The sequence below is a fragment of the Sturnira hondurensis genome, unplaced genomic scaffold, assembly GCF_014824575.4.
Source record: "Sturnira hondurensis isolate 20B ecotype Veracruz unplaced genomic scaffold, ASM1482457v3 Scaffold0001813, whole genome shotgun sequence".
NCBI classification, from domain to species: Eukaryota; Metazoa; Chordata; class Mammalia; order Chiroptera; family Phyllostomidae; genus Sturnira; species Sturnira hondurensis.
This window is the reverse complement of record NW_028074444.1, coordinates 820636-833295: the sequence shown is the minus strand read 5'-3', so window position 1 is coordinate 833295 and position 12660 is coordinate 820636. Positions and strand designations below refer to the sequence as shown.

At 41.2% G+C, this 12660-nt stretch overlaps 1 protein-coding gene across 1 annotated transcript in view; it reads left to right on the top strand.

Moving 5' to 3' along the window:
* SPTLC3 (serine palmitoyltransferase long chain base subunit 3) overlaps positions 1–12660 on the top strand; it is a 141538-nt gene that overhangs the window by 79736 nt on the left and 49142 nt on the right. The window contains exon 7 of the mRNA XM_037031364.1: positions 11813–11918. Within this exon, the coding sequence (XP_036887259.1) occupies positions 11813–11918 (106 nt within the window). The remainder of the gene's footprint in view (positions 1–11812; positions 11919–12660) is intronic.

Sequence of the window (12660 nt, the reverse complement as noted above, 5' to 3'; positions counted from 1 at the left end):
CCACCTCCTGGTATTTATGCTCTTGTGTAGTCCCCTGCTGCATTGTCTCAGGATTGGTTTGTGTGATCTAAAGAATACAGCAGAAGAGATGATATGTCACTCTTAATATTATGTTTTAAAGACATTATGGCTTCTGCCTCTCCTTTCTTGGATTACTTATAAGGATGTTTAAGAAGCGTATGGAGAAGAGGCCTCCTGCCAACAACCATGGGAGCAGGAAGTCTTGACTGATCCCCTGGCTTCACTTCAAGCCTTCAGATGACCGACTGTAGCTCAGCCAACAGAAGTTCCTTAGGTCACAATACCCAGCAAAGGTCCCCAAATTCCTGACCTGCAAAATCTGTGAGATAATAAGTGTTTATTGTTTTAAACCTCTAAGTTCTGAGATAATTTGTTACATAACAATAGATAACTTATATACTTCTCTATCCACTGTTGCTGAGGCTGAAGTGGAACACCTACCTGAGCCTGACTTCCTACTCCCCCCTTCTTGGAATCTAGAAAAAATAGCTCATTGTAAAATGAATGGTTCAGCCAAGGCTGAGTCTTTCAACCCAACTACTTTATCCACTTGCTCCCTGGCAAAGAAGCCAAAATAACACAAGTTGGAAGACAAGCCATTCTTGGTCTACATGGCACAAGAAACTCAAGAGCCTGCAGCACAAAGGTCAGAAAGTGAAAGAAAGGTCAAGGTTTGTCTACTGCTTCCTGAGCCATAGTTTCCCATGGCCACCCTGACCAAAGAACATCAGACTTTGACTCACCATGTTAGCCGCCCCTTTCCTAGGAGTAGTGAGGCAGAGGCAGCTCAAAGTACTTCTTTCTCTATTGGCGAAAGCCGAAATATGAAGACAAGAGATAAACATCACCCACCCTCCAGTTCCATAAACTCTCATCAAAAATATTGCCCTTATCTATGGGTATATGGAATGGATGCCAACAATGTGAACATGTCAGTGAAGGTTATTTCCACATTTTTGTTCAAACACAAATACAAAACACAATTAATTAACCAAAACCATATAATGGGAAAATATTTTAAGCAGAGCCCTACAAAGCAATTTCATTTTATATATTTAAATAAACTGAAGTTCAGCCACACATTGAGTCTTTCCATTCATTACAACTACACAGAAATTGCTTCAGTTCTTCCTGCTATTCCTGGTCGAGCCCCTGACACCCTATGCAGCTATGTTATTATCTTGTCTTTCAGATTCCAACCTCAGGGAAAAAATCTCAGTAAAATTACACCCAAAGAAAAACACAGTAACTATGTCAAGGAGAAATCAGACAGCATCTTGACAAGTGGTAAAAATCAATGTCATCATTGAGGGGCAGAAGAAAATTGTGTATCTTTATATGTGATACCCTGAGAAAGACTCAGTATCACTTACATAATATTCAGGTCAAAATGCTAAATTTTATGATGAGACAATCCAAGTTAGGAATGTTCTACCTCAAAAAATAAAAGAGGGGTGTATTCTCTAAACATGTTAATTCCACAAAATACACAGAAAGGTTGAGGAGATGGTCCAGATTAAAGAAAATTGAATAGCCATGACAACTAAGTATAATACATGATCCTAGACTGGCTTCAGAAGGAGACAGAGAAATGCTATAAAGGCCATTACTGGGCCAAATTACAACATTATAATATGGACAGTAGGTTAGTAATATTAGATAAGAGTAGTGTACCAATGTTAGCTATACTGAAGCGGATAACTACACTGTAGTCCAGGGGAGATAAAGTATGGCCTGTGAGCCCCGAATAGTTGTTACATTTTTAAAGTGTTGTATAAAGAATAAAGAAGAATGTGTGACAGGGACCATATGTGGTCCACAAAGCCTAAAATATTACTTGCTATATGGCTTTTTACAGAAAAATTTTGCTGGCCCCTGCTGGATTTTTGTGAGAGAATGCTCTCATTCTTAGGGAAGACATACTACAGTGTTTATGAGTAAAGGCCTTGGTATATGCAATTTAGTCCAAATTCAGAAAAAAAATGTAAACACACACATATTTATATGCAGAGATAGATGGACAAATTGATGATAGATAGATAAATGATAGGATGATAAAGCAAATGGTAAAAAAGTGTTAATAAATGACTCTAAGTAAAGGGTATGCAAGTATTCTTTGTATTATACTTCTTACAGGTTTAAAATTATTTCCATATAAAATTTTGTTGTAAATTCTTAGCCCTTTGCTAAAATTATAACTTGAGTTTAATTTTATCTTCTAAGTTTACAAAGCTCTTAAAACATTCAATAATTTATGCCTAATGCCCTCCCTTTGTACAGAAAATAGATAATATTTATAATGAATGTGAGCTGTGGTTATTTTATACCAGCAACTAGCACTTATTGAGAACGTACTCTGTATCAGATGCTGAGCTAATGGCTTTCTCTAATGTACTTATATAACCCTATGGACAAACCAATGAGGTAGGTACTAGTTTACAAACAAGAAGATCCAGGCTTAGGGATATTAAACCACTTGTCCAGGATCATACAACTGCTCAGTGGTGAAGCCTGGAACTATCTGTAAAAATTCTGGCCCTCCCAGCTAATAGAGAACTGTGTGCCGCAAGGGTCAGAAGTCTGTCATCTAATCCACGAAACTCTATTGTGTATGAGCTGCTATTACTCTTTTGCTTCTGTGGTAGGTAAAATAATAACCCCCAAAGATTTCTACACCTAACCGCCAGAACCTTTGGATATATTATGGGGCAAAGGGGAATTAAGGTTGCTACTCTGCTAACCTTAAGGTAAAGAGATTATCTGCATGAGTCCAGGAAAAGGGAAGAAGAATGTCAGAGATGCAATATGAGAGAGACTTTAATGGCTGGCGTTGAAGATGGAAGGAAGAAAGCCACAGACCAAGGAATGCCAGAAGCCTCTAAAACAGGGGTGTCTAACTCATTTTCACTGGGAGTCACATCAACCTCAGGGTTGCTTCAAAGGCCTGAATGTAATTTTAGGACTGTATAAATGTAACTACTCCTTAACTAAGGGCAAGGCACTTAGTGCTGCTGCTGTGTAGAAGCAAGGTGCCAAACCAGACAAAACAAGGTGGAGGGCCGGATTCAGCCTGTGGGCCTTGTGTTTGCCACCTGTGCTCTAAAAGATGCAAGAGAACAAGTTATCCTCTGGAGCTTCCAGAAAGGAAAGCAACCCGGCTCGTGGCCTTTATTTTAACTCAGGAAGACCCACTTCAGATTTCTGGCCTTCAGAATGTAAGATAATAAATCTGTGTTGTTGCCCCAGCCAGTGTGGGTCAGTCGGTTGGGCATTATCCCACAAACCAAAAAGTCACCAGTTCGATTCCCAGTCAGGTCACATATGTGGGTTGTAGGTTCAGTACCCTAAAAAAGGCAACCAGTTGATGTTTCTCTCTCATCTTATCAATATTTTGCTCTCTCTCTTTCCTCCTCCCTTCTCCTGTCTCCTTCTCTTAAAAAAAAACGGTTATTTCTAAGCCACTAAATCTGTGCTAATTTCTTACAGCAGCAATAGAAAACTAATACACTTTCATCCTCAGATACACAAAGCCAGTTCCCGCTCACCAATGTGCTTAATAGGACTTTTACTCATGAGCATACTTTCACTACTGCTGCATTTGCACCATGAAAACAGCCACTTTTGACAGCAGGGGTGCCTCCAGGGTCCTTACCTCCACACTTGTTACTTAAGAAGTTAGGAAGTTAGAATGTATATGGAAAGGAAAGAATTAAATTGAGTTACCAAATGTATGGAATCCGTGGCTGCTGGCTCTGCTTCCTGCTCTGCTGGAGCCAGGATAATACTAAATACCTCAGTAAACAACAATTCTTTAATCCACAATATGCGTCCACGCAGATCAGAATGATAAAGTGGAGATTGTGTAAGGATCTTCAGAGGTGAAAAGTTGCCTTCCTGTGTGTGTATGAGGCAGGCAACCAGCCCAGAGAGAAGTTAATAACTTAAGAGACGTGTTCTTGAGGATGATCACCTAAACCAGACTGACATTCTCAAGTGTCAGGATCCTGGGGTTTCACACACCTCTACATGTTCTGTTCCTCTGGACTTTCGTACGCGTTATGTCCTTTGCTTACACCTTAAGATACTCCCTTGTCTTTTGGAAGAGAGGAAGTTCTATTTCACATAATCAGTACTAGCAGATAATCTGTTATTTAGAGCCTCTCTAAATAAATCAAATTCTGAACCCTTGAATTTTGAAATTCTGCATGGGAAAAATACACCTAAGGTGCAGTTAGTCAGACCACCATAATAAACTGAGCCCTTTGTAAGCAGGCTTGACAGAACTATTCATCATTTCTCTTTATTTCCCACATAACTTCTGAGAGGGAACAAAATCAGAACAATTAAAAGCTACTCTCTAAGGACTCAGAAGCACATTTTTAGCAGTGATAAATTCAAAATTGGGTACCGGAATCCTTTATCACCCTGGGTTAGTTCTCCTGGATAGAGAATGTAAACAATTATTGAGATCATAACGGTCATTTATTCAGCATTTGCTGGTGCCAGGAAATACATTAAACCCTGTACATAACCTGTTCACTTACTTTTAACAAAAACCCAGGTTTGTAGTTCTCTTCATTATTCACACTTATTAAGAGAAAACCAATCATCAAATTGATTAAATGGCCCACTCAAGGTCATATAGATGATAAATGATGAAAGTCGCAATTCAAACTCAAGTCTGTTTTTCTCGTCTTGGTTCACTTCTAGTTGCTTATTCAGGAAGAGATCCCAGGAAGTGCCAGCAGGTGAGCAGGGGATGGAGACAGAGAAGCAAAGGCAGCCAGTAAAGAGCACATTGTCTAGCAAATGACCACAATAGACTGTGGAGCTCAATCCTACTTAGGAAACTCCGGGAAGCCGATTGAGGGCTGTCCCTACTCAGGCCTAGTTTGCTTTCACAGCCTGAAAAAAAAGTCTTGGACCAAGAATGGCCTATGTTTGCAATAAGAAGCTAGGCTGACAGATTTAGGCAAGGCATGCACAGCACTTGCTAAAGCTCTTATCCGCCAGCTAATTCCAGCTGCTGCCAGGCCATGTACAGGACCCAAAGGGCTCTGGGTCGTTGCAAAAATCAGCCTTGTGTGATGGCTTATCCTGTCAGTAGCCTGATTTTCAACCCAGAATGCTGAAGTTTGACTTCTGAATTCCTCAGTGCTGAGAATATCTCCTTGGATTTTCTACTATGGGCAGTTTTAATGAAATAGCCAATCCTTAGTTAGCTTTTGTGACTCATTTGGTGGCACAAAACAGACACTCCAGCCTTTGCACACCCTAAGCTAAGGTGGCAGCTCCAACCAGGGATCAAGGTTGATTTCTGTTAGGATCTTAGTGTATTTGAGGAAATAGGCCAGAGTCCCTTGGGGCACTTGTCTGGCTTTGGTAAACACAAACTCTGGGCTGAGTGTATTAACACCGTGAGCATGCCAGGACCTCAGACCCTTGGGTAAGATTTGACTCTCTGGAAAAGTCAATATCTTCTGTTAGACATTTGGCTATATCAAGACTGAATAATTTCCCCCCTGAATCTGCTCATTTTACTGGCAAATGCATATGATCTAGATTCTAGAGCAGTGCTGTTTCTCAGATTTTTATGTACACAGCAGTTGCTGAGGATCTTGTTAAAATGCAGACTCTGTAGATCTGGGTTGAGGGCTGAGTTTCTGAAATTCTGACAAGTTTCCAGGTGACGCGGATGCAGTTGGTGAGGACCACACAGAAAATAGCAAAGGCAGCCAGTAAAGAGCACATTGTCTAGCAAATTACCACAATAGTCTGTGGAGCTCAATCCTACTTAGGAAACTCTGGGAAGCTGATTGAGGGCTGTCCCTACTCAGGCCTATAGCAAGGATTTAGGCCATCTCCACCCTCAGGTGATCCACAAAGGGCTTCTTGAGCTAGCCTTGGTGAGAAGTAGTCTGTTCAGCTAAGAGAGTTGCCATGAGGTCAGTGGGCTGGGCAGGCCAGGAATTTGGAATGGTTTGAAAAAAAGGTGGAGAAGAACCAAGACTCTCCCTAGAGGCATTTAAAGGCCAAGAGGAGGAAGAACAAAGGGTGAAGTGTTAGTGGGAAAACTCTGAGTTTCATCTGTACTACAAGGGCTCATGAGGGCTGTTTGAATAGAAGGTCAAATCTATAAACATTTAGACTACTTTATAAGTTATGACCCTTTAGATCTCAAGGTCTGACTTGGGTTCCAAACTAGATTCTTTAATAAATAGAGCAATTGCCTCTATATATTTTAACAAGAACTAATGGTATTGAAGCCTTGCTCTGTCAGCCTTTTACACACTCTAATTCATTTTATCCTCAAAATTATGCAAGGAGGCAACTTCTATGATTATGCACTTTTTACAGATGAAGAAACAGAGGCACAAGGCGGTAAGGTGACGTCGTTAGAAACACAGTCCTAGAAAGAGGCAGAGCTGGGATCTAAACCAAGGAGCTCTGACTCCCGAATTCCTGTTTTTAAGCACCATGCACTTTACCTCCTTTCTCAGCCTTTTCCACTCCCTGCCTCCTCCTTGAGGGTAAATTGACATGGACAATTCTTGTAGCCTCCATCTCCCATGCAGCTGTCCTTGAGTCAGGACAGATAGGGCCAACAAGTTGCCCTTGCTCTGACCTTGACCTGACACTCAGGATCCCAACATTGACCTCTGAGCTTCCATATTGTTTCCTGAATCATATCTCACCTTCTTGCATTGACTTCACTTACTTAGGAATCCCATCCAGTACTTTGTCTAATTATACAGTCCCCTTTCTGAGGATTAACGCCTCAAATGCTGCCCAGAGTCTAAGTGCATGGGACACACTGTGCCCATGCTTTGGGCTTTGCCTATTCTTCACTTCATGTCCCCCAAGTCAAAAGTTGTGGGTATCACACTCCTTCCCCAAGGTACACAAACCTTGCCCCAGCACCTGCCTTACTCTCAAACTTAGCCCAGTTCCTCTGCTCCCAGCTGCTTCCTGCAGTCTTCCAAGAAAATCATTTGCTACTTTGACCTACCAAAGGCCATGCAACACCTGCCCACATATTTACAGAGCCATCAAAGAAATATGAAACATAAAGTAGTTGCCCAAACTGCTTTGCAAAAGCATCAAATTTTCAGTGCATCAGAAATGCCCTCACTGATTTTGTGAAAAAGAGCATCTGTAAATGTGATTTTGAGAAAAACACTTGCTTTGCTTGCCAAAACTGGCTTATGTTTTTCCCCAAACACTAAACAATGGGCAGTCTCAAAAGTAAAAAAAAAAAAAAAAGAATTATTATCCACAGTTATTTAAGTACCTATTGCTTAATATTTCACCTTTGGACTCAATATTGAAGGATGAAACTGGGTATCTCTGAAGAAACAAAAGGAATGGGAGAAAAGATGGAAACCAAATAATTATAAAATATAAGTAGCATTTCTTCATCATCTAATCATATTTTTATTTAAGCAATAGCTGTTGAGTGTTTCTCATGTGCAAGTATGAAAATATTTTTGGCACTCAGCCCATAGAATAGAGAACCAGAGATTGTATTTAAATGCAGTTAAGGGTAAGGTTTGTGGAGCTTGGAATGAAGAAGGATGAACCACCAACTACACTGGGCAGCATATGGAAAGTGGAAGCTGACATTCATCCCAGTAAGAACCACAAACCCTGGATCCGGAGAAGAAAAGGGGCATTGAGAGATGGGCAGTGAGGCAAGTGCTCATGTCTCAACAAAAGTTCCGCTGCCTAAAAGAACAGGAAGGAGAAAACTTTGGCAGAGAAAACAGTGTTATATCACTCTACAACAAGGGAAGGATGAAGCCAATTATCCCATTCTTATCTTCTGGAAGATACTCTTCAAACTACACCCAACCTTTCTGCTTAGAAGACTGAGGCTGGCTTCCTTGTTTCTGTGTTCCCTCTTTTCATAGGACCTTATCTGTAGCTTTCTTAGATCCCAGAGACTGAATTTAGAGGAAGCCCAAGAATAAGCTCTCAAAGCGTATTTATCACCTAAGTCTGATTCTAGGTCTTGGCCCTTAGTCGAATTATTCTGGGTATCTAGTAATTCAGTAACCCAGTAACCATGCCTAGACAGACCAGGACCAGCTTTGGACCAACATGTGGTCTCCATGCTTTCCTTTTTGGTAGCTGTGTGTTCACTTGCTCTTCTCAGCCCTTCCCATACTAAAGGAAACAGCCTGCGTGAGTCAGACTTAGGGGCAAATAATGTCTACAGCATTGTTCATACTCAGATTTGTGATGATTACAAGACCATAGTGTATCATTATAAATTTATAACCCTATCATACAATAGCACGGTGTGTAAGCACTTTGATGGCATCAAATTTATTCTTTTAATCTCTGTGTTTCAGAGATTTCTTTATATACCAACAAGAAAGTGGTTTGTTTGGGCTTGAGATTTGTTTTTGCTTTTTGGGAGGAAAGAGTCATTGTAGTTGTTGATTTCATAAATCTTCTGGGCATTAGTTCATCTGAAAAAAACAAACACCTAATTATTCTTGCCTACTTCTCAGAGCTGTCAGGAGAATTAACATAATGCAAGTGTAAGAGCTTTAATAAACATCAGTATTTAAAAAATCCCTTGCAGATGCTAGTCTGTGGCTTACTAAAACAGTGGAAGCTTATTAAGGCCTCCAGACCATGAGCCACAATCTCCTGAAGCCCATGGGCCTGTGATCCACACACTGTAGCATGATACAGCAAGACCACAAAAATTAGAAACCACCAGGTGCGGACATGGGTCCAGAATCCCGTGCTGAGTGAACTTACCCCTTTCCCTGTCTAGAGTCTGTGAGTCTAAGAGGTCAGTGAGTTTGTCCCCAAGAGAGAAAAAAAAAGTGGCAGATTGATTTTTCCCTCTGCTCAGTGATTCCAGGTTGTGGACCCCAGGGGTTTTGTGGAGTTCCACCAAAACCCTACCCCCACAGAAGTCCCCTTTCACTTCGAACACACTGAGTCCCCTGCCAAGGAAGGGCCTGGGACTCCTCTGGTTTCCAAAACGCATAAATCACACCATGGCCATGTAAAGGCTTGTTTTCAGGTCCTGCTTGTTCTTTAAAAAGTAGAGAGAGATTTCTCTTCTTTTTAGTGGTGTTCATTTTAAATTTAATCTTGGACTAAGTCTGTAGTATGCCTAGGATCTTTTTGATTGCATAAACAATACAATAATCTTTTCATGCACCGATTTTTCAAAATCTTAAAATATTCATCTTAAGTGACCACTAATTTTGTTCACTTGGGTATTTTTCTTTATTTTGGCACTGGAAAAACACTCATGTGCCATTTCTATATAAAACTTAAAAATTCCAAGTCCCAGAAAAAAAGCACTAAACAGGAAAGCTTGTATTCATCATCTCTTTATTCCATTCACAGTCTAACAGGTTTATGGTACATTATGGAAAAGGGAGCTGACTCCCCCAGCCGCAGAGGCTCCTTCACCATCTTCAGAGCCCAGCCTAAACCAAACCTGAAAACAAGATGTCAATGCAGGAAATTTATTACTCCTGAAATTCTTAAAATAAGAAAGCTGCTTTTCGTATTCTTGGCTGCCATCTAGTGGTTAATGATATGCTGTCAGTAAAATACACTACCTCTGTGAAGACGGACTCTTCAAAGCAAAAGCCAAAACACAATTAAAGAAATATTATTGCAGACACGAGGCTTTTCTAATGATTCATAGTCAGTTCCCCAGTATCACTCTCTTTCCTGTTTCTTGGTCTGCATTCTAGTTCATGTACTAATACTATGCATTAGGACTGGGGCTATGAGGATGAACAAAATAATGTCCCTGACTTCTGTGGAAGAGAGACATGAAATTGAATGATGAGAATGCCTTTATTAGTCACATGATGAATACCTTTAAAAAAGAATAGATGGGTCATCAGGGACACCAAAAAGAAAGAAAATCTGTATTGTCAGCCAGTAGGGTTTGAGTTGAGGCTTCAGCGATGAGTGAGGATTCTCCAGACAGACGAGGAAAAACACGTAAAGGAGAGTTGGGAGGCTGTGTATTGGAAACCGCTGAAAGATAGACAGGGGCTAGGTCAGGAAAGGCCTTGGAGACTGCATCGGGTAACTCCAGCAGTCTCCGCTTAGCCACAGTTTCACTTCCACAGGTTCAGTTACCCTCAGTCAACCATGATCTGAAATATTAAATAGAAAATTCAAGAGTAAACAACTCATAAGTTTTAAATTGTGTGACATTGTGAACGTGGTTAGCTCAAATGTACTTCATTAATTAAAAAATGCCACTAGTACCTCTATAATTTTAGTTCAAAGAAATACTTGTGGCCTCATTGGGGGTAGCAGAATGGCAGTGTGGAAAAGTAAATGCTCCCACTGAGGCACTCACCCAGCTGTGGGGGTAACTCTCAAGCAGATCCAACCACAGACTGGGGACTAACAGGCAAAGTTGAAGGGCTTTCCACTGAGACCTACATCCTCAGCTAAGGAGCCTAGACCCGTGATGCATCTATGAATAACTGCCTCATGAGAGCGTGTGTGCAGTGGCTAAAGCCACTATTGACTGTGCTGTGTTAGGCTTATCTTTGCTACATTTCTCTCTGCGAGCATTTTAAATGGGATCTCTGATGCCCAGTGACCGTTATATAATAGTCAAGTCAGCAGTTCAGTAGCATCCTTATCTTTTCCAATTAAGATTGGATTCTAGGTCTGAAAGACTTCAGTCTTACATTCTAAAAAAGGGAAAGCCTGGGGAGTACAAGGAAATACAGTAGAAATATGAGTAGAAAATCATGCAGGTCTGCAGGTAAAACACACACACACAGCTGGGTTGGTGGACAAATCTCTCCCATTCAAAGCCCAGTCATCTACATCTCACTACAGATAAACGAAAAGTCACTATTAGTTATATTTGACATCAAAAGTTAACAAGAAAAATCTAGCAGACATTCATTCTTCCTCATTCTACATCACTGTGGAGAATGAGAAGAAGAGGCAGGGGCTCCCCCAGAAAAGGTGGTGGTCACAAATGTGGGTCATGGTAGACTGCATGGGCTCGAATTCCGGCTCTCTGCTGCTTCCAATCACAGACCTCAGGCAACCTGCCAGACCTCTCTAGGCCTCAGTTTCCTGAAGCATAAAACGCAGATATCTTCTCCTTAAGGTCATTGAGAGGAGTAAATGAGTTATTGCAAAGAATGTGCTTAGATGGAATACAGATAGGGCTCAATAATTCCAAGCTATTATTAATGTGTCCAGAAGTCTGCAAATATTTTGCAAAGTTGTCCCACTACCCTTATGTGTTGACAGCTCTGAAGGTGGGGGAATTCCAAAAGTAAAAGTTCCAAAGTACAGGAAGCCAGACAGGTACCAGCGATGCTGCCACTCCATGCAAACTCAGCTAGACGCTAACATGCTCGTGTCTTAAAAACTAGTGTTAGTTAATTTTACCTCTCCTGGTCCATGTTAACCTGGCAGGAAAGCTTATGCCTAAGAGATATTTAATGTAGAATTTCAGTCTCTCCTAAGGCAGGAAGGGAGAGCCTTTTCGGAGCCTATGAAGTCATGTGCCTCCAAACAGAGGTTTATTCTCTCTATTACAGAAACCCAATTAGTCACCTTGTCAGAGTTCGATTTTACTGAAAAAGGGACCCCTGTGTCCCCCCCAAGTGTTCTCTGATTCTAACTTTGCTCTCTAAAAGTTCAGGTCTCATCCTGACCCTAAAAAATCTGGTGCCTACCCAAAAAGGATAATAGGGGAGGAAGAAATACCATCTCATGACTCAGGGATTTGTTTTTTTTGTTTCTGTTTCTGTATTATTTAAAGATATGCAAAGCCTAGAGAAGCTCCTGAGAGATGCTGTAATCTACGGCCAGCCTCGAACCCACAGAGCTTGGAAAAAGATTCTCATCCTGGTGGAGGGCGTCTACAGGTATGTAAATAACCGGAGATATCTGAATACTCTGAAGCCCACAGCAAGCTGGCAGATGGGAAAAGGCTGAACTCTCCTAGGTAAAGAGAAAAATGGGCTAAATACAGGTATTACGGAGGGATCTGAGCTAGAGCTACTCATGTGAGCTGGCGGGCCTTGGGTCACCTGTCTTTTTAATGACTATATATATGTTGGAGCACCTGGGAGGGGCATGCTTATAAAGCCATCTTCAGAAATACCCTCACAGGACATCACTGACTGGCACTGACTTTTTCCTCTACCTTTGGCTGTCCCACAGTTTCAAAGGCTTTTACGGGCTGGGTGATTCAACATCAGAATGTTCCTTTCCTTTAAAACTCTAGTAGATGTTGCTCATAGGAACCTGGATGTTTCTAACTGGATAGTGCACTCCAGCTCCAGTTGCTTGCTGGACTTGGCCAGTAGTTGGTAACTGGTATCAAAATACAAAAGGCCTGCTCATTTTCTTCAACTTAGAGTACAATTCTCCATACAGAACTGGGGGAGGGTAGGGGAGGAAACAGTCTTAGCGTCTGAAGGTATGCTAGCCTGAGTTTTCCTACCCTTTTGGAGCTTAGCAGACAAAACACCCATTGAAGCTATGCAGAGCTATACTTTTATATTGCGGCTTGTGACTGAGTCTGCCTCATTTCCTGTCTGAATTGATTATTACTACTGAAATGGAAATGTCCTCCAAGCTCTGTTTCTGTTACATACACTAGTC